This window comes from Python bivittatus, unplaced genomic scaffold (assembly GCF_059951505.1).
Source record: "Python bivittatus isolate LINGU-HERP-01145 unplaced genomic scaffold, Pbiv_v1 ctg000480_np1212, whole genome shotgun sequence".
Classification (NCBI taxonomy): Eukaryota; Metazoa; Chordata; class Lepidosauria; order Squamata; family Pythonidae; genus Python; species Python bivittatus.
The window spans coordinates 70,088,729-70,116,103 of NW_028277075.1; the positions used below are offsets into that span (position 1 = coordinate 70,088,729).

General features: G+C 44.3%; 1 protein-coding gene across 4 annotated transcripts; it reads right to left on the reverse strand.

Annotated features, from left to right (window-relative positions):
- Positions 1-7,419: 7,419 nt before the first annotated feature.
- On the reverse strand, positions 7,420-26,328 carry LOC103066515 (membrane-spanning 4-domains subfamily A member 8-like). Of its 4 annotated transcripts, none has more exons than XM_088146220.1 (7): positions 25,992-26,328; positions 24,182-24,429; positions 23,091-23,213; positions 22,740-22,796; positions 21,515-21,649; positions 9,127-9,240; positions 7,420-8,086 (listed from the first exon to the last, which is right to left on the reverse strand). In XM_088146220.1, exons 2-7 carry the CDS (start codon positions 24,395-24,397, stop codon positions 7,973-7,975), a joined length of 759 nt encoding a protein of 252 aa, XP_088002346.1. In that variant the 5' UTR covers positions 24,398-24,429; positions 25,992-26,328; the 3' UTR covers positions 7,420-7,972. The 4 variants fall into 4 exon arrangements, with proteins under 4 accessions (XP_088002346.1, XP_088002347.1, XP_088002348.1 ...); XM_088146221.1 differs by lacking the exon at positions 25,992-26,328 and adding an exon at positions 25,591-25,703; XM_088146222.1 differs by lacking the exon at positions 25,992-26,328 and adding an exon at positions 25,436-25,549.
- Between the last annotated feature and the right edge of the window lie 1,047 nt (positions 26,329-27,375).

The following is a 27,375-nucleotide window of genomic DNA, read 5'->3' on the forward strand; positions in this document are numbered from 1 at the left end:
AGTGACAATCAGTGCAAGCAGTGAAAAAGTTCTACGGAGGAGGAAAAAAGCCCGGATGACCCCCTAGCAGCCCCTGCCAGTCACATAGCGTAATAGCACTAATTGTAAGATTTCTCACTGTTTCTCACTGTTAGGTTTATATATATACATTGTGAGCCGCCCAGAGTTCCCCACTGGGAGGAGATGGGTGGAGAATAAATTGAATGTATAAATAAATATATAAATCATCTTTTAGTATTTTAAATAGCTCAGCTGGAATACTGTCATCTCCACTAGCTTTGTTGTTAGTAATGCTTCCTAAGGCCCACTTGACTTCACTCTCTAGGATGTCTGGCTCAAGGTCAGTGATCACACCAGCGTGGACATCAGGGACATTAAGATCTTTCTTGTATAGTTCTGTGTATTCTTGCCACCTCTTCTTAATCTCTTCTGCTTCTGTTAGGTCCCTGCCTTTTTTGTCCTTTATCATGCCCATCTTTGCGCTAAACGTTCCTTTCATATCTCCAATTTTCTTGAAGAGATCTCTAGTCTTCCCCATTCTATTGTTTTCCTCGATTTCTTTGCATTGTTCATTTAAGAAGGCCTTCTTATCTCTCCTTGCTATTCTCTGGAAATCTGCATTCAGTTGCTTATATCTTTCCCTTTCACCCTTGCTTTTCGCATTCCTTCTTTCCACAGCTATTTGTAAAGCCTCATCAGACAGCCATTTTGCTTTCTTGCATTTCTTTTTCTTTGGGATGGTTTTAGTTGCTGCGTCCTGTACAATGTTACGGACCTCCATCCATAGTTCTTCAGGCACTCTGTCTACCAAATCTAATCCTCTAAATCTATTCATCACCTTCACTGTGTACTCACAAGGAATATGATCTAAGTCATACCTGAGTGGTCTAGTGGTTTTCCCTACATTCTTCAATTTAAGCCTAAATTTTGCAGTAAGAAGCTCATGATCTGAGCCACAGTCAGCTCCTGGTCTTGTTTTTGCTGTCTGTATAGAGCTTCTCCATCTTTGGCTGCAAAGTATATAATCAATCTGGTTTCGGTATTGACCATCTGGTGATGTCCATGTGTAGAGTCGTCTCTTGTTGGAAAAGAGTGTTTGCTATGACCAACTTGTTCTCTTGACAGAACTCTATTAGCCTTTGCCCTGCTTCATTTTGTACTCCAAGGCCAAACTTGCCTGTTATTCTGATTATTTCTTGACTTCCTACTTTAGCATTCCAATCCCCTATGATGAAAAGGACATCTTTTTTTGGTGTTAGTTCTAGAAGGTGTGGTAGGTCTTCATAGAACTGGTCAACTTCAGCTTCTTTGGTATCAGTGGTTGGGGCATAGACTTGGATTACTGTGATGTTGAATGGTTTGCCTTGGATTTGCACTGAGATCATTCTGTCGTTTTTGAGGTTGTATCCCATTACTGCCTTTCCCACTCTCTTATTGGCTATGAGGGCTACTCCATTTCTTCTAAGGGTTTCTTGCCCACAGTAGTAGATATAATGGTCACCCGAATTAAATTCACCCATTCCCGTCCATTTCAGTTCGCTGATTCCCAAGATTTCGATGTTCAATCTTGTCATCTCATGTTTGACCACATGCAGCTTGGCTTGGTTCATAGATCTTAGATTCCAGGTACCTATACAATATTGTTCTTTACAGCATCGGACCTTCTTTTCGCTTCCAGATACATCCACAGCTGAACGTCCTTTCGGCTTTGGCCCAGCCGCTTCACTCTTTCTGGAGCTACTTGGAATTGCCCTCCGCTCTTCCCCAGTAGCATATTGGACACCTTCCGACCTGAGGGGCTCATCTTCCGGCGTCATATCTTTTAGCCTTTTAACATTATCCATGGGGTTTTCTTGGCAAGGATACTGGAGTGGGTTGCCATTTCCTTCTCCAGTGGACCACGTTTTGTCAGAACTCTCTGTCATGACCTGTCCATCTTGGGTGGCCCTGCACAGCATAGCTCATGGCTTCATTGAGTTATGCAACCCACTTCGCCATGACACGGCAGTGATCCATGAAGGGGATAGATACCATAGATTTCTATAAAAACATTACAAGATTCGCACTTTTAACCTCTTTCCTAGTGATCCATACAGTGGATTCCAATAATGATCCCAAAATGCTCCTTGAAATGCTTTTTAAACATTCTCTGGTGACTCCAATAAACACAAAACAGTATTTTCTGATGAATTATCTTCAGCCCAATCCTAAGGGCTATTTTACATTTCTTTTTTCATATAGACCGGAAACATGGGTGGTGGGGCTCATGGTGGAGCAGAAGAAAAGTAACTTCCATGGACAGTATTTGCAAGAGGAGGGGAGACAGTTGTCCCCTCCTAGGTGAGCCATGCTATTCCCAGCTTTCATTTCTAAAAAGCGGGTCATCTTTATCTCTTCTAGATGCCAAGATAATTTGCCCTTTTCAGTCTTTAATTCAAGACCTGGCAGTTCGTTTGAAGGGGAAATTAGAGTCAGCTGTTTCAATCAATGGGATGATAATCAGGTCTGAGTGTGGGAGGTCCCACCTTATTTAAAGAACAGAATTCTGAGTATTCAGTATCTGGTTTTCACATTGCAGGTATGTGGAAGTGTGTCATGGCTCCAGCAAAGGAGATTTCTCAGGACCTCCAGAAAACAGTTGTTGATGCTCACCAGGCTGGAAAAGCTGACAAAACTATTTTTAAAGAGTTTGGACAATTTGTTAAGGACGAAGAATCTGCAATCCTCATATGGGCCATGTTACACAAGGCTGAATGCTTTCTCTTTCCTGCTGAGTGAAGTTTCTCCTTGTCTCTGAGACCCCATATTGTGATTGAAAACTCTGCTCCCTCCTAGGGCAACTGAGAAAAACATGGGGGCAAAGGGGTATTAAGCAGTACTGCAGTACTGCTCTATATCACAGCTATTCCTGATTTCTCCAGTCCAAGTTGGTATGAAGCAGTAACACTTTCATGCCTATTTTCTATCTTGTAGGCATTTTTGTGCAATTCTCTTAAAACCTGCATTTGCCCGTGCAATCTTAGCATGGTAGAAATCTCTATACATTTACCGAATATATGTCCATTTTAACCAATGTACATATTCTGCATAGAGTTTTTAGTTGCAGATTGCACTGCAACATTCAAAGAAGAGCAAGTTCATTGTATATTAGCATGCTAGATCTCCTTATAGCTGCAGATGTGAATTCTGGAAATGCTTATAAAATCAAATGGAGCTGATTTTTCATTAATTTGTACTCTGAATTCAATGTAATTTTGGAAGAAAAGCACTTTTTAGGAGAAGTTTTCGAGAGGATCCCCCTGCTCTTCACTTAAGAACTGCTGTGATACTAATAGAAGACTCCTGGAAATGTGGCATTTGGAGGAGTTGGATCCTTGCAGATTTTGATATAAATTGCCTAATCCACAGTTCTGGATATGTACAATACAAATACAAAATACTTTAATGACCAAGTATAAAATATATACAAGGAATTTGTCTTCAGTGACAAACAGCAAGATGAAAGATGTAGATCTGGTCTTTGCTGTCCCCAGGAATTTGAACTTCCTGAGTTCTTAGCAATTAAATTTGCCCAAATACATTTGGAATAACCTTTTTTTTTTTTCCCAAGAAAATAAATTTAGGTGCATGTACTAAATTCTAAGCAAGATTCTAAAAAATACAGGTGGATCTTTGGATAAACAGCTGTGGAATATCATAGGCTGGATATCGATTCATCTGGCTGCCTATAGGTTATACATCTCAGATTAACAAATTAGCTCATGCAGGCCCATAGCTGATAAAGGAACAACATTTCAACATTTTATAGACAAAGCTGTCTGCTATGATCAAAGATTGCTTCAGGGAAATGTAGACATGTGATATAGCAAGCACCATTATAGAGGAAGAATTATATTTGAGAAAAGGATGGATATGTTTTAATATCCTGAAGTCTGCTTAATGCTATCTGTGTAGTGGTAGAGAATGTGATTGTCTACTTCCCAGGATTTCTAATGCATCACTTTGCACACTTCTGGTTGTGGATTCTTCATTCTGACGTGGAGCAGAAATGACCATATTATAATCCAGAGGAGGGGGAGGAAGATACTTGGTGTTCATGGATGCGCTCTGCTAGTCTTCTGCCTGTCTGTCCTACATAGGGGTTGTTACAGTCCTTATGCTTCAAGTTGTAGATGACTCCTGTTTTTTCTTCTTCAGCTACTGGGTCTTTTGGTTTGCTTAAGATGTTTTGGATGGCTTTAGGTGGTTTGTCTGCTCCGGTGATGCCATGTGGTGGTAACACCAACTAGCAGTCAGAAGACATGATGAAAACTCCCTAACCTCACAACACATGGACAGACTTAACCTTTATTTCAACTGAGAAACTGTCAGCATCTTAAACCAAGCTACATCCAAAAACGCAGGGGAATTCCTGGATGTTTTGTATTCAGACGTCAGCCATCAATGGGCACATAAAGCTAAAAATGAAATTATGAATCTATTCCTACTCAAGCACTCAGAGGAAGCAACATGAATGGAAACTGTTATCCACAGAGGTTCTTTTAGACAACATAATGATAACTTCCCAGAAAGGTCTTGAATCTATCTGCCTTTCTTAATTTAAGGTCTGGGGAAGCTGAGCTGTATAAGAATGATAATAAGACCACTCCAATGCCTGGTTGGTCAAAGAAAAGGGACTCCTTTTAGTAGGATTAGATGACTTCTGACCTTTACGTGACTTCGTCAGCAATGAAAGGGATGTCCTCTGCTCATGTTCAGAAGCGCCCTATTATCCTTTCACACGTTTCATAGTGGAACCCTGAATCAAATGAAGCTCTGTTCCTGTCAGGCCCAGCCCAAGAACAACAGTGAAACGGTCCGGTTGAGTACAGTTCCTTTCTTTGCTGACACCTTATAGACAGAATCTTGCCAGACTAAATCCATACTACAGCAACTAGTGGATATACCCTGGGAGATTCTAGGGAGGGGCTACTCTAAATCTCTTGCTCTTCTCTTCTCATGCTCCCCCTGCAGACTGCGTTGTTTCTTGTCTCCTTTCCCCTTCTGGAATGCACCCCCTCCCTCCTGACAGTCTTGATCTCCTACATCACTCTTCTCCTCGTAGATACACTCCATCACAGTTCCTTCAATTCATTTGACTCCACTCCAAAACACTTATAGCACACTTCTCAATGTGTTTATTCTCAGCTGCACCCAGTGAACCTCACTGCAAAGTCATAAGAAATGAAAATGAAGAAAGGAAGTAGGACATCATTTCAGCTGTGGCTAGATTATATTCAGGATGTGGCCTATGAATCTAAGCCTCAAAAACTGTGCAAATGTGTATCTTGTATACCTGTAAAGATCATTGCAGTCCGCAAACTTTTCACCATATAATTATAAACAAGCAAGCAATGAATCTTCAAGAGAATGTCACGTGGAAGAAAAATCAAGCCCTTTGTGGCTTTAAACTTAGTCCATGTAAGTGATCCTAATCTTAATCCTATGCATTTATTAGGATTAATTCAGGAGCTTGTATCAGTTGGGCTCCCCAAATGTTTCTCTTGCCTGTCTCTGATCCAAGGTCATCAGCCACAATGAACTTAATTGCAGCAATCTCCTTCTATACATTCCAACTGACTCCCTTTCGGCATATACCCTCCCTAAAAGTGTGAATGGCTTTGATTTAGGAATTGCATGTCTTCACAATTGTAAACTCTTCAAGGATGCAGATAATGAATGTGTCTGTAGCTTAACTGAAATCTGGGAAGCTTCCTGAAAGCAACCTTGGATCACCTGATTTAATCAAATCTAATGTCAGCTGAAAGGATCCACTGCTGGCTCCATACTTCACTTGTATTGATCAAATAACTTACATTCTATGGATTGGGTTCTACTTTTCATCATTTCAATATGTAAAAAGGGTCTGAACTCAAGCACTTAACTACCAGTCCCTTTGTTGGGTCCTATTAGCAAAATGTATGCTAGACATCTCATAAGGAAGGAAAATTAAGAAAAAAAGAATGCTATTTTAAAGGATTTTAATTTAAAAGCAAAAAGCTTAACAAGACCTTTAGTGGTGCTGGTGTTTTGATAGATTATATGAAATTGTTTATCTTGCTGCTACATAGGACTTAAACCTGGACCTCATCAACCTCCACAACACTCACTCCCTGCCATCCATCGTATTTAGCAAGAGAAGGAAAGGAAGCCTGTAAAACGTTTCATGACCAAATGGAGCAATAGTCTCAATTCCCATTCAACCCAGTTTGAGCACCCGATTATCTTGTTTAAGTATCTGGAATGTATGTCATTAAATCAGTCTACAGGATAACAGTTAAATATTTTAATACAACGACTTTAAAATGTAGTTCATAGGGATAATCCTAAAAAAACATTGAATGGAATACTTCCTTTGAGATGGGACTTGTGTAAAATTTAATTTCCTGAGCACTGTTTTGCTTCAACTTTTTAATATGCAAATCAATTGTGTTATACTCACTCTGAATGATTGCACAGGGTGACTCCCAAACCACGTTTGTCAATAAATCTTTGGAGTTCCTTATGTCAAAGACGCATTTGCCCTCCTGAGAATCAGAGATCTCTAGCCTATGAATGGCCAATGCGTAATTGATACATTCCAAAATCTACTTTGTCTCACTGCCGCTTGCTCCATTCAGGAAATCTGCCCAATCAACTGATATTAAAACTATATTTCAGCATTAATATTAAAATGGATTTCCTCTCGAATATCAGGTTTTTTAGTATTCTGATATACTAAATGTAAACTGCTAACAAAGGACGCATATAGGACAGACCCTCAATACCGCAGTTGTAAAGAAGCGGCCTGAATGAAAAGATCCCTGTGATTGGAAGGGAAAAATAATATTAAAAACCCATTGGTTTAAATAAAACACCCCCTTACCTTTTCTTTTATTACCTCCAAAACCAATGCAGAGTCAGGACTCACAGTATTAGCAAGACCCACAAAAACAAGCAAGTCCCCTTGGCAAAATGCCAAATATCTGAAGTATAGAGTGCCATAGCACAAAGAAATAACTCCCATTACAGGAAACCATGATCAGGCTCACCCCCCCTGCTGCTTTCAGTTCTCATTCCTCAAGGCATGAGGCTCAAGGACAAAAAAAATCAAAGAGGAACAAGTACTTTTGGAGGGACTTAGAGGCACCATTTAACATAATGCCAGGGTCAGCTCTGAAAGGCTTAAAGAAGTTAACACCAGAGCAGAACCAGAGACTCTACCAGTAAATATGTCAGTGTTTCGGTTAAGGCTGGTGAAGGGGCATCAGGAAGGAGGTGATAAATGTTGCTTTAGCGTTTCTGATCTCCCTTCTCCGTAATTTGTCCTCTAAATTCATCTTCCCGGGGAGGAAGGAGAATTCAACATGCAGCTGGGGCATTATTTGAATTAGTGGGTAGGCAATTTCATGAAGACACTCCACCAGATTACTAATTCAGTTTTATTGTACATACACAGGAAATAACAGTATCACAAAGTCTGTAGAGTTGACTTTAGTTATATGCAAACTTCTACTAATCTGTTTTAGGATCAGAGCGACTATGTAATTGCTACTATTGTGCCAGTGACACCTGTTTTACTAACAATTTGTTTTAATGTTGCTACCTATCTTTTCTGTAGCATCAATCTCCTACTTAATACAGTATTTGTCACAAAAAGAAAATGCCATCCAGAATATAAACAAAGGTCTAATAAACTGCTCACATCATCCACTGTAGAGAGTGTACTTCCTCAAGACGATGCTGATGATCTACAGCGCCAATTCTTGCTTCCAGAGAAGCCTTGTAACTCTCAGGTAAAAACAAGCAGGGTAAAAACTCGACACCAATTGGTGCTTAAAGGCTGCAACTGAAAGACAAACTAGCTAGAGAACAAAATAAAGCAACATGAAATGCGTTGCTCCTCCTGAGACCTCTGCTGCAACACTTCTCACAATTCTTTCCTGGTGTTTTTTTACTGTGGCTTGGTAACCAAATTGTCATAGATTGGTGCAGAAGGAAGAGGATTGGGTTCAGTAGCGACTGCTGCATCTCCATCGACTTGGTAAGGCACATAAACCGTGGTTGGCTGTAACAGAAAAGAATACCTAAATACCTAAATACAAAAACTACTGTGTCTTTGGTGGCATCTGTTGCTCCAGGTAGGAGGAATAGGGTCTCCAGTTGTGGGTTTTCAACTGTAGCGCTGTGCTTGCCTAGAATCAGCTGGGAGCCTCACCAATAGGCTGAAACCCTTGAGAGCTCAGAGCTGAAAGAGAAGTCTTGAAAACTATAATTTAACATTCAAATGACTTAGGGCCTGAGAAGTTAAGCGCCTTTCCCTGATCAAATCTGCCCTCCTGGTCCAGACAATCATAGCATGTCTGCTCAGGGTCCCCCACCTACCAAGAGGTGTGACAGGAGGGCCCACAAAGGTGACTGTTCTCTGGGTGGAATCGCTGACCTTCTGAAACAAAGATGGCACCTGCTCTGATGTCCTCTGGAAAGTGGCAAAGACCTGCTTTTCTTTGGGACTGATTTTGTTTTGTACACTCATTTTTATTAGAGTTATATATTGCTTATATTTTATGTTACTGCATTTGTATTGTTATTGTTGTGTTGTTGTAAACCTCCTAGGGTCCAGTTGAATTGAGGCTGTGCATAAAGAAATAAATATTGTCATGATTTATTCAGAAAGCTATTAGGAGATTATTAACTTATTTTAGCAATTTAAGGCCTGAAGCAGATGCATCTCCCTCCAGGGAAGCCTATTTTTTTGGTTTCCTGAAATGGCTTCAACTTACTGTGAACTGATACAAGTATCTCTGTATCCTGATTTGGCTGCTTACCCTAAGTACTTTTTTAAAGAGATGGTAACATTGTGAAAAACTGTGATCAAGTGACAAGATACTTGAGTACTGGCTGGAGAATTCTGGGAGCTGAAGTCTACACAGCTTCAAGTTGCTGAGGTTGAGAAACACTGCCCTCACTTACTGCTCAGGGTTATAGTAAAGAAAGCAGCAAAAGGTAAGGTTGGCTGGGGTGTAAATACAAAGAAGAAAAATGGGTAATTATCTTAACTTCTCAGTAAGAGCTGCTAAAACTATTATCAAAGTATCAAAGACTTACTTGGTCATCAGCAGAGCAAGCTGCCTGGCACCCAAAATGTGCAAGTGAAACAGTGATACAAAATTCCAGCAATCTAAACAAGAGCACCAAGCTGCAGAAGCCAATACCGACATTCTGTAGGGTATGGAGACATGTGGAAAGTTATTTGCTGAGAAATTAGTCCAGTTAAGTGCTACACCATTAAAAGGGTCTCCCAGCTGCTTCCTTGAAAACACTGGGAGAAACAATGGTATCAGGAAAAAATAGGGACAGTGTACAGCCTGCAATGATATGAGAAATCCAAATCAGGGAATATAATAGCATCGTTATGTTTTGCAGTATCCCAAAGGGAAAGTCCAGATATCACTGAGAATCAAACGGGGATCAGTAATATTTCAAATCCACATATAAAGTTAAATATTTGCACAATAGCACATATTGCACCTGACCCTTATTTCTCCTTTTATGCACTGGAAAAAGCTGTTCATGTGGGACAGAGCAGAGAAGAACAATCCAACTTACTTTCTAAATCATTTGTTTATATATACAGAAATTCTCAGCTCTCCTAGGCCATTTCCCCAGATATGCATAGAATCAGGGAGCTTCCTCTTGGAAAGATGATGTTTAACAGACAATCAGAAAATGATGATCCTCTTTTAGGGATGATCACATCTGACTCCCAGATTTGAATTTTGGGGATATAAAATTCTTTCTTTCCACGAGTAGGAAAATGTGGATTTTGGCAAGTGTTTATAAAAACAAGCAAACCCAACTTAACTCACCCATTTGGTCTTCCCAGTGTTAGTAGCTATAGCTAACATGCCAAAGACCAGGGTAATTTTGCCTGCCATGTGACTGTTAAATATGAGGGATCCATCAGAACGATGCAGGGGGGAGAAATCAAATTCAGCTTCTCAGGTTTGGCTGAGTGCATAAGGATTAATAGCTAGACTTTAAGGAGAAATCTCCCTTAAATCTCTCTGCTCGAAAAGGCAAATTTATTCATGTGATTTTCTCCTACATTTGTAGTTTTTAAACATCACTTTCTTTTCATCCATTTTCTAAAGACATTTGTAATATTAGCTCCTAGTACAAAGCTCACCAACTTCTAGGTGGCATTCCGTGTCAGATGAGACAGAGACCAAATGACTTTGGGAAGCAAACTACTGGTACACATCACAAGAACACCTACACCATATGTATTAACTTCAGTTCTACTCACTGAAAGCTTAGACGTTTAACACTATAGTGATAAGGCTGTGCTTGGTCTTGTTGCTACGATCTGGACTTCTCTGACTTAGCTCAGGGTTTTCCAACTTTGGCAGCTTTAAGACATGTGGACCTCAACTCCCAGAATTCCCCAGACATCATGGGTGGGTTAATTTCTGGGAGTGCATACATCTTAGAGTTGCAGAGGTTGGGAAACACTGATTAACTGATCTCAGTTAAGCATGTCCTCATTTGTCCGAGCCTGTAGAAATGTTCTTCAAAGAAAATTCGCCACTTGCAACTTTTGCAAAGGTTTTTCAGAACTATGTTGCAATAGCAAGGGATCAAATCTAGAAGGTATACCTGAAAGGTTAATTACTGCTTAGCATCTTAAAAGTTGCATAGCGGGGTTACTCAGAATGCAGACATAGTTAGTTCTACCCTGCTCCACATCTGCTAGCAACCAGGTGACGCTTGCCCTCTTGGGTAGAGAGGGTGCGAAGAACCCCCTGCAGGGCTGTGCGGAATAATTTGTTCAGCATCTTTCAGCCACAGTTGCTCAAATTCACTCACAGTTGGAGGCTGGCCTTGTTGCAGGTCCGGAGGAGGTGCCTGGGGTGTAGTCTTGCCCGGTTATCTGGGAACGGTTTGAACCTGTTGGGCCTGATGAAGTGGACAGGGTCCTTAGGACTGTGAGCTCAGCCACCTGCTCTTTAGATCCATGCCCATCCTGGCTTGTTAAGGGAGCCTGGGGAGTGTCGTGTGAGTGGGTTCTAGCAGTAGTAAATTATTCTTTGAGGGAGGGGGTTGTTCCATTACCTCTTAAGAGGACTTGGTTTGCCCCCTCCTCAAGAGGCCATCACTGGACACTTTTTGTCCAGAATCTAACTTCCCCTTCTGCCCAGCTTCAAAGGACCCTACATGAAGCGGATTATCTGGATCCTTTTCAGTCAGGATTCAGACCCGGATATGGGATGGAAATGGTATTGGTTGCACTTTTGGATGATGTCTGGCATAGACTGGATGGGGGTTATGCATCCATCTTTGCCCTACCCAACCTCTCGGCTGCTTTTGATACCATTGACCATGGTATCCTTTTAGATCAACTCAGAGGATTGGGAATGGATGGCACAGTGTTCTGCTGGTTCACCTCCTTTCTTCGGGGTTGATTCCAGTTGTGGTGATCGGGGTGGGGGGAGAGCAAGGTTCGGTGCTCTCTCTGCTCATATTCACATCTACATGAGACCGCTGGGTGAGCTCATCTGTCACCATGGGGTGAGGTATCATCAGTTCTCCCCTAACAAATAAGCGATACTATGAACATCTTAGCCTGGTGTCTGGAGGCTGTGAGAGTTTGGATAGGGAACAATGGCCTTCAACTGAACCCTTGCAAAACTGAGTGGCTTTGGGTTTTGGGGCCTGCTGGTTCTAGGACTATACCATCTTTGGTGTTGGAAGGGGTTGCACTGCCCCAAACAGACCCCGTGTGCAATCTGAGGGTTCTCCTAGACTCATGACTCCTGCTCGAGCAGGTGGCAGTCATGGCAAGGAGGGGCTCTACTCCCAGTCACTCATGCTCTAGTCACCTCCTGGTTGGACTACTGTAATGCGCTCTACATGGGGCTGCCCTTGAAGTGTATCTGGAAGCTTCAGCTAGTACAGAATACAGCGGTGGGGGCACTAATGTGTGTTTCTAGAAGAACACACATAATATCTCTGCTCCATAAGCTGTGTTGGTTACCAGTCTGTTTCCGGGTCCAATTCAAGGTTCTGGTTTAGGCCTTTAAAGCCCTACCTGTCACAGGACCAGGATATTTGAGGGACTACCTCTCACCAATTACATTTGCCTGTCCCACCAGATCTAGCAGGTCCTGTTGGTTAAGGAGCCTTTACTTGGCGGGTCCTAGGCAATTGGCCTTTTCTGCTGCGGTCCCTGCTTTATGGAATATTCTTCCCCCTCAGGTGAGGTGGGCCTCATCCCTTTTAATTTTCCAAAAGTCCCTCAAGACTTGGTTGTGTCATCAGGCCTGGGGACCCCAGGGGACTGGCAAAATATTGAGATTGCTCCAGTATAATTAACATCTGCTCTTTGCCATATATATATATATATATATATACACGCGCTTTGTGCCTTTTATAATTTTCAAGTTTTTAATAATAATATTACTTGTTTGCATACACTGTTAGCTTTGTTGTACACCGCCCAGAATCATTTGTCTGTGAGATGGGCAGCCATATAAATATGATGAAAATAAACAAACAAACCAACCCACTTAACATTAATGAAGTTTGTATTTGGCTTCTTCAGAAACCCATTATATTCTATGTATTATCCTATGCTGTGTCTATTGAGTAAATCTATTCTGTACTACCAAAAGATACTGGAAGGAAAAAAAAATGTTTGGCTCTGAATCCTTACATCTGTTTTATTTCTGAGCCATGCTTTGTTGAGGTCTTAATTCCTTGGATTCGGTCTATTCATTCAGACATTTAGGCCACCAACTGACTTCTGAACAAGGAAACTGATTTAAATCTTCTTGCTGTTTCATAGCTTTAAACAGGCTACCTTGCATTTTCCTTGCATCTGCAAATTAAAATAATCTGAATATTGAAAATTTGTTTACCTATTCATTGGATAATGGTATCTTTCTGCTCTTATGAATGGCCTAATTGTAATCTATTCATTTCCTGCCTATACTGTATTAGCATGGCTTACCTACCCAATTTAGCTTCAAATGGTAAGCAACCATGTTGAATGAGAAATAAGGAAATTCCTTAAGAAGCCCTCTGGTACAGGAGAAGTAGTAAAGAGGTGAGATATTAGGATATTACACAGTTCCTTAACTGGCATTGTTTAAACTTTTACAACTGGGTAAGTGTTACAAAACACCCAGGCTGATTGTGATTTGTCATGAAGTAATAAGTCAAAGTGAGATAAGGCCAGCAAAGAAAAAATAAAAAAAATGAAAGGCTAAATTGCTTATCTTAAACATAGAGGTGCCAAATCTTTCCAAAACCGAGATGCAGCCCCCAGCCAGACCGCTAAAGGACATCCTACGTTGGCACCTAAGTGATCATTGGCCCTACGCATCACCTTTGTTCCCCCAAACACTCCCAAGAAAATGCCATCCCTGGTATGACATTACTTGAGCTCTCACAGCTGGTGACCAGGGCAACCAAAGCTGTGAGTAAAGGGGGTCAATCAACTGTTTCTTGATAGCTGGGGACACAGTGTAAAGTTTTAGGGAGAAGACTGCATTTTCCACACAATCTCTGTGTTCAGCACAACCACTATAATCAGCTGGACCTTTGTTAGGCCACTTAGCTTCATCACAGCAATAACTTTTCTAAGCTATCCCTCAGCTTTTGCAGCAGGTGAGCTTTTTGGACCTTTTTTCCTGTCCCCTACAGAGAAATCTACTTAATTTTTTAAAGATTTGGATCATGTGCAGAAAACTCTCACTGCCTATATATCAACACACTTTGGTCTAGTCAGAAGAGATTTTTGCAATTTGATGCCATCTTCAACAATACCTGCCATCTGAATATAAATGACAGCTGTAATTAAAATGATTATATAAAATATAATATCTCCCCCTTTCAGTTTAATAAAACCTTAATTTGGATTCTGCATTTTGGGCTGTTGTCCTACAGTTATCTTCTTGCTGTTACTTGCTTAACTACACGAATCACTTTTTTTTACTTAGAAAACGTAGAGGGGTACAGAAGAAGCAGACTGAAACTTGTTCATTGTCAACTCTGGGTAAGCTCAGTTTCCTGTGTTTTTTCTTACTCAGAATACTGGCAGCCATCCTAAAAATAAAATTAAAGAACGACATAAGAAAATGGAACGAGGGACAGATTTTCAAGAATGAGGACAATCAACTGCCCTTAATTGCACAAAAGATGTTAGAAAGACTATAGTTGGAAAGAGATCAATGAAGCATAATGAAAAATAAATAGTGATGATAAAATGCTGTTATAATGATGACATGTTGACAAGTGAGAAGGACAAAGTAGAATTACTGAAGTCCTACCTGGCTTGGACTAATTTTTAGAAGAGAATTTATCTGCCACCAGACAAAAGTATTTATCACACCAAGGCAGAATTGCATCTGGTCAACAAATATCTGTGGACTCTGAAGGAATTCAGCTCTTCAGGTCCAAAAGAATGGTGTCCTAGGCATCGAAGGACTTTGCTGTGCACGGAGTCCACAGAATCTCCATTATATGTGAGAAAGAATGGCTGCAGGAGAGCGAATATTACACTTATCTTCAAGAGAAGCATAGACCAGGCAGTCCAACATTGATACTTGGGAAAATCTATAACAAAGGTTAGCATTTGGTTTCTAAGCACTTGAAACCAATGCACTGATTAGAAGTCAGCAAGAATTTGTCAAGAATAAGTCCTGCCACCCTACTCTTATCTATTTTAAAATAAACTTTAGATCATAGAAATGCTATAGATATCTTGACTTCAGCAAAACATTTGATAAAGTTTTCAATGAAAACTATTTTAGCAGATGGTGATCTGTGTTGGAAGGCCTTCTGCTAGATGCGCCCACAAGTGTCAAAAGAATCTAACTCAAAGATTGATCAGGAATCACTGCTGACCAAATTGAAGATGAAGTGCAGGACCACAGATGATACAAAACTAACCTTGCTTAGTTTGGGGCTCTTTGGCATTCTGGTGGCCAGGTGCCCAGTGATCACGGTAGCTGTGCTTTCCAATAAAAGACGCTTTGTTTCACTTATCTCCAATCGCTTTGGTTCCTTATTTAAGTGGGCATATTACCCACAACAAAGTCATCAAGCTATGACGACTCAGTACATTTTGGGTGAATGTCGTCCTGATGTATACCAGGAGTCAACAGAAACAGAACCCAAAGTAGTGAAAGCAAGCTAATTAATTCTGTACCTGGACATTTCCCTTATTTGCAAAATACATTGTCTTGTGTTCCTGTCCCCCAGAATCACTTACAAACATTCAAGTAGATTCCAATTTGGATCTGTTGCTTTGGAGGAACCCAGCTTCAATGCAATGCTGAAAGAATTGGGGGGGGGGCAAACTGGGGTGGGAAACTGACATTTGGTCCCATTCAGTTGAGTTTTTGGAGGGTTATCATGCCAACAGACAGGCCGTGTCCTGGGCAACTTTCTTTCCAACATTCCATATGGTTGGAAAGAACAACAAGGTAGGGAAAGCAGGCAGAGCTCAGCTTCTGCAACTCTTTCCACCCCCTTTACCAGCCAACCTTTACCCATGGCGGTACTTTCTCCTACATAAGAAACTCACACATGTTCTTTGTGAGTGGGTTTCTGCCCTCCCCCATCTTGAATCAGTGTGTCTGTGCACACGTGTGCGCTGGGAGGCAGAGGGCAGGTTGCATATGCTGTGCTCTGGGTCGCACAAACAGGGAAAAGGTGGGCTTCGAATGAATGCATTGGCTGCCAAGCTACCTCTCCCAGGAATGCACTGGGGAATTTTTTTTCTAGCCTCCAGCCTGATCCAAAATACTTTCAAGATCAATCTTTGGTCCTTTCCTGTTCAGTCCGAGGTGAGCTCTTCTGCTGGTGGACACATGCAGGAGGGGTTTCAAACTTTTTCAGGCAATGGACTGGCAGTTATTTTTAAAAAAAATATCCTGGTCAACTCCTGATCAAAAAGCAAAGCTCTAATGATGAAAATTGGCAATAAAAGAAAAACGTGGTACTGAGTGCAAGTACAGGTAGTCCTCACTTAAAGAGCATTTGTTTAGCGACTGTTTGAAGTTGCAACGGTGTTGAACACTTACAACTAGTCCTTGCACTTACAACTGTCACAGCATCCCTGCAGTCACGTTATCACAATCCAGGTGTTTGGCAACCAGCTCGCACTTTTGATGGTTGCGGCGTCGCGGGGTCACATGATCACCACGTGCAACCTTCCTGCCCGGCTTCCAGCAAGCAAAATCAATGGGGAACCACGTGATTCACTAAACAACTGCAAGATTTGCTTAATGACCACTACAAAAAAGTTCATGAAATTGGGTGCGACTTACTTAACAACTGTCCCGCAACAGACAACACATTTTCCAGTCCCAATTGTGGTCATTAAGCGAGGACTACCTGTAATTGCATCTGTCTAAAACAAAAGGACCAATTGGGAATCCCTCCCCAGAGGGAAGCTGCAGCCCCGTCCACCCACAACCTTCCATTTATTTATTAAATTTATATTCTATCCATCTTCCCCAGAGTGTGACCCTGGGCAGCTCACAATTAAAATCAAACAGTAAAAATAGTAAAAATATAAATATTCATATTAAATTAGCTAGAAAATAATACTATATAAAAGACTATATACATTAAAAGACTATAAAATTCAAGATGAGCAGGAGCAGAATCAATTACCCCATGAGCCAAGTCCAACAATGTGAGCCTCCATCAGGCCCCCAGGCATAGCCAAGATTTTATATTCTTCCTGAAGGCCATAAGAGTGGGGGCGCACCACACCTCAGGTGGTAAGTTGTTCCACAGGGTGGGGGCCACAGCAGAAAAGGTCCTCTTCCTAAACCCCACCAGTCAAAATTCATTGACTGGTGGGGTCCGCAACATGCCCCTTCTGCTGGACCGAGTGGGGCAGGCTGATATAAAGTGGGTGAGACAGCTCCTCAGTTAACCTGGTCCTGTGCCATGAAGGGCTTTAAAAGTAATAACCAACACCTTGAATTGGACGTGGAAGCAAACCAGTAACCAATGCAACTCGTGTAAGAGAGGTATTACATGTGCCCCCCTGGGGGCATTCAAAACTGTCTGTGCTGCTGCATTTTGTGCCAGCTGAAGCTTCCAGATACTCTTTAAGGGTAGCCCCATGTAGAACGCATTGTAGTAATCCAACCGGGAGGTGACCAGGGTGGAGTGACCATTCAAAGAGACTCCCAATACAGGAAGGGGTGTAACTGACACACAACATGAAGTTGCGCAAAGGCCCTCCTAGCCATGACTGCCACCTGCACTTCTAACAGGAGACGTGAGTCTAGGAGGCCCCCCAGATTAAGCACTTGGTCTGTCTAGGGTAATGCAACCCCATCAAGAACCAAGGATAAGCTCCTAGATCTTGAGGCTCCTTGTACCCACAGCCACTGTCTTACCAGGGGTTCAGTTGAAGCCTGTTGTCCCCCATCCAGGCCCCTACAGACTCCAGGCACCCCGAAAGGGTAGCCACAGCATCACTTAGGTCACCCGGAATGGAGATATACAGTATAGTTGAGTATCTGCATACTGATGATACCTCATCCCATGGGGCCTGATGCTCTCACCCAATGGTTTCATGTAGATGTTAAAAGGTAACATCAGGATCAGCCTTGGAGGAAGGAGCTGAACTAGCATAGAGCTGTGCCTCCCAGCTCCAATTCCTGCAGCCGACTTAAAAGGATACCATAGTTGATGGTATTGAAAGCCACTGAGGTCAAAAAGAGCAAGGATAGACACACTATCCCTATCCTGCTCTCGCCAGAGATCATCCAAAAGTGCGACCAATGCTGTTTCTGTCCCATAACCAGGCCTGAAACCTGACTGATAGGGGTCCAGATAATCTGTTTCCTCCAGGATCCTCTGAAGCTGTTGCGCAACCACCTTTTCCACAACCTTTCCTAAAAACGAAAATTGTCCAGAAGGGTGGGATCTAGCGATGGTTTCTTGAGTGAGTGGACCAGGGCCTCCTTAAAAGGTTTCAGGAACAACCCCTCCTGCAAGTATGAATTGATCACCGCCTGTACCCACCCCAATGTCACCTCCCAGGTGGCTTTAATCAACCAGGAGGGACAAGGATCTGAAGTACAGGTAGCCACACTAACAGCCCTGAGGACCCTGTCCACTTCCTCAGGTCCAACAGGATCAAACTGTTCCCAGATAACTGGGTAAGTCCGCTCCCTGGGCATCTCCACGGGACCTGCATCATGCTTGGCCTCCAACTGGGAATGGATCCAAACGATTTTATCTGTCAGGTGTTCAGCAAATTCCTCTGCATGGCCCTGTAAGTGGTCCTCTGAGCCCTCCCTACCCACGAGGGACTGGGTGACCCTAAACAGGGCCGCCAGGCAGCACTCCGAGGATGCAATAAGAGTGGAGAAATGGTGTTTTGCCACCCTTATCGCCACGAGGTAAGTCTTAATAGTGGCTCTAACCCGTGTTCAGTCAAACTTATCCTTTGTTTTCTGCCAGCGGTGCTCTAGATATCTTCTAGCCCTTTTCAGCATCCTTAACTCCTCCATAAGCCACGGGGAGTGCCAGGGGCGATGGACCAAGAGGCGTGGCATGATCCTGTCTAAGGCCTCAGCTGCAGGCGTGATCCTGTCTCAGAGACAGGTGTGATCCTGTCTAAGGCCTCAGCTGCCTCCTTATTCCAGGCTGCAGCCAGGGCCTCCGCCAGACCGTGCAGCAAGGTCTCAGGAACAACCCCAACTCCCTTTGGAACCCAAGCGGGTCCATCAATTGCTGGGGGCAGACCGTTCAAATAGGTCCCACTTCCCTGCAGGGGGGGGCAGCATAAGAGAATCTCAAGGCACCAGGGAGTGGTCTGACCATGACAAATGGAACAATGCCAAATCCCCCACCAGATCGCATTGCCACTGCTCTGACAAGAAAACCATATCCGGAGTGTGACCACTGTCCTGAGTCGGGCCATGGGTGATCTGGGATAGGCCCATGGCCTCCATGGTTGCCATGAACTCCGGAGCTGCTTCCAAGGCCAATCCCAAGGACGGCAGGTTAAAGTCCCCCAAGACCATAAGCCTGGGGAACTCCATCGCCAACCCTGAGATGGCCTCCAGCAGCTCAGGAAGGGAGGTTGCTATGCAGCAGGGAGGCTGGTACAGAAGCAAAACTCCCAACTGATCCCGCAAGTCCATCTTCAGGAACAGGGTCTCACAACCAGCAACTTGTAGAGCAGAGCCCCTGAAGGCCAGTAGAGATTCCCAGATGACAACTGCCACACCCCCTCCCTTACCCTGGGGTCTTGACTGGTGCCGAACCTTAAATATGTCTGGACACATTTCTGAAAGGGGGACACCCCATTCTTGGGTCAGCCAGGTCTCGGTAATACATGCTAGGTCACCTTGCTCCTCCCCAATAAGGTCATGAATAAGGGGGGCCTTATTGTTAATCGACCTAGCATTCAGCAGCAGCTGAAAGCCTGGGCCTCTGGGCTTGAGCGCAGAGGGCCTGATCATGCCACCAGTATAACACATCGGGGGCACCTTCCCCTGAAATGGCCTGCCCTCTGGCTCCCTCCATAACGTCCCATGCCCATCACCACTTGAATACCCTTACCTGCCCTGAATCTCCCAAGTGATCTTCCATCCACCCTCCTGGCCTTTGGTTTAAGGGGCCCGTCATCTCATAAGCCATTCAGCCCAAGGGGGGGAATGGGGGGGGAATGGGCCTGTGGCACTTCAGCTACCTGCTCTCAGTGCCAACAGGGGCTGAGTCACCCCAACTCCCTCTTCCCTTCCCATACTCCCTCTCTCAGCCAGCCTCTCTCACTAGCAGATGAGGAGAGGACCACATCCACTCTTACTCTCCTCCCACCTGGGAAGAAGGTAGTACACTCATCTAACATCCACACACTGACTCAGACCACAAGCACTCCAGTCACCCCGGCTCTTTTCTGGGGGTAGCCCCCCTATCATATTAGGAGGCTAGAAACCCAGGCCCCCCGAGGTCCTAGTGTCTCTGTGGGCTTTGGGCTCTGTGGTCCTTTGGGCCCTGGCCTCCAGCTTTGCCATCCTAACTGGATCTGCCTTGGCACCGCCACCAGTGCTGTCATTGCTGCCATCCCACTGCCAGCACTCTCACCACCGGCACTGCCACTGAACCTTGCAGCGCTGGGTATGGGCCTTGGCCCCACATCCACTCTCGGCCCAGGTGGACCAACTCTCACCATCGTTGTCACTCTCAGGACTGGGTGTTGCGCCCAGCCCAAACGGTATGGCCTCGGCAACCACCACAAGCACTCTCCCGCCACCGCAGCCGTTGTCCCCCTGGGTCCAAGCGCCACCTGCTGCCACACTCACCCCCTTTGCTCACGGATTCTCCTGGCCGTCCCTGGCCCAGCCACCACCTCCGCAACACTCCTCCCCACAGACAGAGATAATGCCGGGGTTCTCTACACACACCCCACATTCAGACTCCATACCTCCATGATGATCATGGCTGGGAGCCTCATGCTGGGTATTTGCTGCCTGCCGCCATCTTGAGTCTTTCATTTAATTAGCCCAATTAATCGCCATCCCAATTGTGGTCTTTAAGGACTACCTGTAATTGCATCTGTCTACAACAAAAGGACCAGCTGGGAATCCCTGTCCGGAGGGAAGCTGCAGCCCCGCCCACCCACAACCTCCCATTTGACCTTGTTCAGGGGAAAGGGAGGGAAACGGGCCTGGGCAGGACAACTTTGCAGAAGGCAGGGCAGGAACCTGCAAAATGGCAGCGGTGGCATCTTTTTGCAGGAGAATGCCCCATGGCTGAGGAAAGAACAAGACCGTCACTTTTGCCCTTTCTGGTGTTCCTCAGAAAAATGGCTATGGAGGCCCTGGTTGCCTCTGAGTGAAACGTTTGTTTTACCCTACGGTTCTGCAGAAGAGTTTCAATCACCTTGACAAAGACTTCCAAGCCCCTTTACACAACCTCTTCCCAATCTTCTGTCAAGGTTGGAAGGAATAAAGGCTCTGATTTAATACTGGCATGCTAAAGAAATTAAACCAAAGTTCAGCACTTTAAGAAATGCTCAAATATAGAGCCATTGATCCCTGGTATTTGTTCTAAATTGCAAGATGGTTCTGTCCACACTCCAGAACTTACCTGAATTTCAGTTTTCTGAAACTATCTGGCAAATGCAAAGAAGGGATGAGCACGGGGGGAGAACCTGGTACGGATTTTGATGTTTGCAGCTGACGTCTATATAGAATTCTCAAGCCCTCCCTTTCTTTTATACCACCCAGGCCCTACTGTAAAACAACCAAATTTTTACAACCATCAGATGGCTGCTTGGCCTTAATGTAACGAATATATAAAACAGCATTCAAATGAAGTAGCGCTCGTGTTTTTGGGACTGAGACCTATTCAAGGGGAGATTTCACACAAAACTGAAGGGATCTAGGATCTGTCGTCTTCTGGATCCTGCACATGAAGCCAAAATTCTAGAGCAGATTGGTTGACTTACTTTTGCCCAGTTGATCTCATATGGATGGTTATATTGAGAAGTAGTACCACCTGTGCTGAGCTCTAATATGCACAGCAGGATACCAATTAATGACAATATAGCACTTGTGATGTTCATTCGTACACTGCATCTCACCTGAAGGACAACAGCAATAAATCGGGGGGGGAGAAAAATTACAATGACAGCATAGGTCTTATTAAGTGCAAATCATAAAGAAAATTACACCCAGCCATGGTGAAAGAAATCTAACTATGTGCGCGCTGAATGGCACATAATCAACCAGTGGTGAAGCCAAACAACATTCAGTAAGAACCTACGTATCAAACAGCTGCACTGGGGGCTTCCCACACTGGAAATGCAAATCCCACAACTCATTTGAAGGGTTTTATAACACTGTCAAATTCCTTCTTTTTGTTTCTGGACATCAGTCTCCATTGAAGGCCAGGTGATTAAAAGCGATAGGAAAACTGGTAAGATGTCTTCACCCCTTAACATGTTGGCTAAACAAATCCCACAACGTATATGCTCAATAAACTACATATTCTAAACATAAATGGGCGGTTGAATAAATAAATAAATAAATAAATAAATAAATAAATAAATAAATAAATGCTCTTTTAGCTGTACATTACAGAGAGGCAACAAGAGGGATGGTGCACTGGCCTTCCTCCTAATGTTGCTTTCATGCAGGAACATTTCTGCAACAGGGCTCTCTGCCAAGCCATAGGAGGAGGAGGAAGGTCAGAGGTCTGGTTCAAGATTAGAGAATGCAAGAACACACCTCTCTGCTCATCACTAGCTCCATTTCTGGTAGCAATTAAGAAAGTCCTGGTAGAACAAGTAGCCACGTCATGGTCATTGGCCATTTCAGGCTTTTCTCATTTCCGTCATATACTGACATGACCTGCAGTCCTGCAGGTGGCACATCATGAAGGGAATGTGAGAAGAAGCCCATTGCAAAATGGGGACCAGGGCAGGCTCTAATTCTGGATGTTTCAACATCCTCCACTGCTGGGGTAGAACTTTCAATTGGAAGCAAGGCTTGGGATGTTCAACAGTTGATCAAAGCAGGAAGTGGAGTTGGTGGGGCTCTTGGGTTTGCTTTCCTTTCCCAAATCTTGACTTAAGACTGAGCAGTATCTGAATACAAAAGACAATGTAAAGGGCCCAGCGTGCTTAAGAAGAAGCAGTTAAAAGAAATTCAAATGCCATATAGCTTTCTCACCAAACTACGATTTTGATGCTTCTCAGCTGCTACACTTAGTGATCCAGAAGAAATGAACTATCAAAAAGAAAAGGAAAAAAATATTTGATTGTAGTCCACTGGAAATATAAAGGGGGAAAAAAACCTCAGCAAATCTGGGACCTATGAGAATAGTCTTATATAACAGTATATAATAGTTGTTGTGTTATACCTGGGTATTATTTTAATTTTGTGAAGCCACCCAGAATTTTTTGGATTGGGCAGCCTACAATATTAATAAATATTTAATGTCAGTATGTTAACTAGGAAAATTAACATAAATATACTGCACAGAAATAGTGCATGACTGAAGAGGAATTTGCACATACTTACAAATATCCCTCCCCAAAAGGGGTAACCTCCAGCTGCAGACAAGGTAAAGTAGCCAGAAGGAGCAAGACAAAGTGAGACAGCCCCAAAACCAATGTGGATCAACCCAATCATGATTTGGATGGCCTACGGAAGGAAAACATTCAAAATAAGAGAAATTAGCTCTCTGAATCTGAGAAAGACACACGCTCTAATTTGTTAGCACCACTGGAATAGGATCACTTTCTATCCACCTTTGACAGATCCTTCCCTCTTTCATTGGTGCTGGGACTTCTAGTCTTCCAGTGCAGCTGTTTACCCAAGGCCTGGTTTACTGTGGTGAAAAATCCCAACAGGGGAGAAGAAACAGTCTGAGACACCTATGACAGTAACAGTATGTGCTGGACAACAACTCCAGATTAGGATCTAGTTTAACCATAAGCAATAGCAGTGGGACTGCTATTGTCAGGAAGAATGTCTGTCAGAATATCAAGATGGCTCTTTGAGAGAGGAATGTCACCCCTCTCTCTACAGACTTACCAGAGGAAGGTAAGCATGGTAAGCTCTCAAGAGCACAAAGTGACTTCAGGAGGCTTGGGCCAGAGCCAAGCTATGGCAGCATTGGAAGGGACCTCAGAGGTCTCCTAGTCCAAGCCCCTGCCCAAGGCAGGAGTCCTCATACCATCACAGACAAACGGCTGTCCCATCTTTTCTTGAAAACCTCCAGCAACAGAGCACGCACAACTCCGGGAGGCAAGCCGTTCCACTGCTTAATAGTTTTCACTATCAGGTTCTTCTGGAGAAGTTCCAAACAGTTGCCCTTCCCAGAGGGAAGGGATAAAAAGACACCTGGCTGAAACTATGGCTGAGCTCCATTTTCTCAGTTGAAGAACAAAGAAATGCAGATCTGAGGTGGAGTTTTTCTAGAAACACAAAAGAAACTACCAGCAAGAACAGAGCTTTCTGGATCATACTCCAGAGCCAGACAATGCCCAAGCCAAGCCCAGATCTAGAACTTCCCTGAAGATCCCACCCCTGAACCAGGTCCCTGGTCTCCACACGGCTCTAGAAATACTGAGACCTTAATGGATTTCAAACATAGCAAACGTGCTTACCCCAAGGACTCTGGCCTCTACATTGAGGAATTTCTCCAAAGCACCCCTTTGGGGGACTTGTTGAGGAGCAGTGTAGGAAATTCCAACTTGCTGACCTCCATACGGTAGATATGGTATTGCTCCAGATGACTGAACAACAGCACTGGGAAACCCCTGGGCTGTTTGGATTAAGTTACCTCCATTAGAGGGGATGAAAACTATTGTTCCACTGGCCATTCTTGCTGGATATACTGCCACAGGTAAGTTACCTGCAAACAAACAAGCAAGGAAATATTTAAGGAGACACTGTCTGGTCCTTCACCTTAATTTCAGTTTAGGAGATACCATTTCCCTCCAGTAAGCTGCAGAAGATTGCCAGCAGGTTTCAGGAAGCAGGGTAAATAAGCACACAAAACTTTCTCATTAAGAACAAGTTAACCATACCCATGGAGAAGGGTTGTCTTCTCGCTTACATTCCAATTTTCAATGCAAAATGTGTCTTTTTAATCTTAGCACCATCTCAGATGCACCCAGGCTAAATGGCATCTCTCATCTTTATTGCCATGTTCCAGCAAGCTCTTACTGATTTGGGCAGAACAAGTCATTGTGAAACGCAAGGGGTACGGATCCATATCCCAGCTTTGCTTCACCGATGGGCTGAGGTTTCTTACCAGAACAAGCTGGAGCTTTCAGACCTGGGTTTCCTAACAAAACTCTGGGCAGCCCCGGAAGGCCCCGAAGCCATACAGCAAAGTCCAGTCTGCTACTGCCCTCTAGTGGCCCAGGCCCAACAGCCCGAGTCGCGCACACGGTTAGGATTGCGGAGCCCTTAAGAGGAAGGTGCTTCCCTTCCTGAGCTGCAGAGTTTGGAAGCTAAAGCTCAAGGAAACCAGGCCGCCCACTCATCCACCAGCCTCTGAACGGCGAACTTCAAGCACTGCATCCTGGGGCGTCTTGGGCGCGTCCACCCCGGGAAGGCCAAGGGCAAACGCTCCCCCGCCCGCTCCGTCTCCCCTGAAACGCTCCCCCCAGGAGACCTTCGCTGAGCGGCTGGCCGGTAAGGCCGCGCACGGAGGGTTGCGGGGGGGAGCGGCAGCCACAGGAGGGCCCACCTGCTGATTCCCTACTTATCTTTTAAAAAGTCATCAGAATCTACTCACGACAACCGCTGAAGATGAGGCACCCTGAAGCGCCTGGGAAAATGAAAGTAACTTACAGGAAGAAGTAGAGGGCGAAATTCCCCCGCCCAAAAAATAGAGGACTTTTTAATCGTACCATATTCGAGGACTGCAGGACACACTTCGTCTTGCCCCTCCAATCTTTTGCAGCAAATAACAGTTTGGGCCAGCAACCTTCTGCTTATTCAGAAATGAGAGGAAACCTCTCTGCCCAAGTTTACAAAGTCTTGTTACCCGCAGGCTGAAACGAACCATGAAACGTAACGCATCCCTCGACATCTGTTTCCCTCTCTCCCAAAGTACGTAAGTTACACGCTTGGAGGGCTCGTTTTCAGCCTCTCGCAGCCTTCCACGGTGTTTGCAGGAAATCGCCAGAAATAAAAGCAGGAGGACGCGCGTTGCAATCACACCTGCCCCGTCTTTTCCCCTCAGTGCTGAGAGGGTTTCTTTTCTTTTTCCCACGCCCCACGCCCCCCGGAGCGCCCTCCCCATAGCTTTCGGCTTGCTGATTTCGGCGCTAGAACGGGCAAAAGCGCGCGGCGTGAAGGCGAGGCTGGCGGGAGCGGATCCCCGCGTGCCACCGCGTGCCACCGCGCTCCTGGCGAGACTCCCCTGCGTTTCGCGGGAACGCCTGACGGGAGCTGTAAACGGACCTTCGAGGCGAAAAGCGCGGAACTCGCGTCCGAAAGATTAGCACGTCGGCACGGGGACATCGGAGGCAGAGCTTGCGTGCACGCGCTTGCCTCCCACTCGTTTTTTACTCTCTGGGCGCTGCACGTGGCCGGACTGTCCTTGAAGAGCAGCGAAAGAAGAGCGGGACCTCTCTCTGGGTTGACGCTTCCTCTCTTCCTGTTATAGGAACTTTCCACCTCGAGACCAGCCTCTTAAATCCTGCCTTTCAGAACATGAGAAGAGCCTGGCTGGATCATACCAAGATTAGGCGGTCTTGCCCAGTATAGCGCTTCTCCCAGGGGCCACCCAGAAGAGAGGGCATCACTGGGCCCCAAAGAGAGAAGAAAAGTGGGGGCAGATCGTGGGGTGATGGCTTCTCTTCCTCTTGCCTCAGCCATTCACTGCAGAATGAAAGAGGCAAGCAGGAAATACCATTTCAGCTCTAAATTAATCCTTGAGAACCAAGCCCTGATCAGTCACTGGTGTCTAAAGCGACAGCTAGATTAGGAACCCAACTTGCCACTGAGAAAGCATTTCTTTAAAAAATGGACTGAACCATCCAGCTGATCACAGTGAGGAACAGAGCAAAGCCTTTGTCCTCAATGAGTTTTATCACACCCAGATGAATTGCCCCCTCCTGAGTAAAGTCTCTGCAGAGAATTGGAACGCTTCCTTGCTTATTTTAACAGCATAGACTAGGAATTGCAGGGTCCTGCGAGGGGGAGAGAAACTTTCCGCTTTCTCAGTGCCATGCATAACTCTATACAGTATACTTGGATTATGTGCGCCTCGTGCCCTTTGCGCTAAGCTAAAAGGTTTCAAATATAATCCTTTTCTGAAAAGAAAGGTGTTGATCAAGAAAGCCCTCTGATCATTTTGACTGCCCTCTTCTGCATTTTTTTTTTTTTTTGGCAGCACAATTATGTCTTTTTTTCAGATGTGGTCACCAGAATGGTATACAGTATTCTAGCTGCAGACACGCCATAGATTTCTATAAAAATGTTACAAGATTGGCACTTTTGTTTTTAACCTCCTTCCTAGTGATCCATACAGTGGATTCTAATAATGATCCCAAAATGCTCCTTGAAATGCTTTTTAAACATTCTCTGGTGAGTCTAATAAACACAAAACAGTATTTTCTGATGAATTATCTTCAGCCAAATCCTAAGGGCTATTTTACATTTCTTTTTTCCTATAGAGCTGAAGCATGGGTTTCACTTCAAGCTCCCCCTAGAGATCCTAGAATTCCAGGGACCTCAGAAGCTGCTAAAACATCTGGACCGTATTGCTTTGTCAGTAGGTGTTACAGCTGCATATGCTGCCCAGCAGATGCTACAGGCAAGTCCTATCCCTGTATTGGTAAAG

Excerpts from the sequence above, each read along its gene's own strand:
- LOC103066515 (XM_088146220.1), bottom strand. The coding sequence starts at position 24,397 with ATGGCCAGTGGAACAATAGTTTTCATCCCCTCTAATGGAGGTAACTTA. Across the intron at positions 23,214-24,181 it reads TAGAGGCCAGAGTCCTTGGG|GCCATCCAAATCATGATTGG; the intron begins GTAAGCACGTTT and ends TTCCTTCCGTAG. Across the intron at positions 8,087-9,126 it reads CTTGCTCTGCTGATGACCAA|CCAACCACGGTTTATGTGCC; the intron begins GTAAGTCTTTGA and ends TTTCTGTTACAG.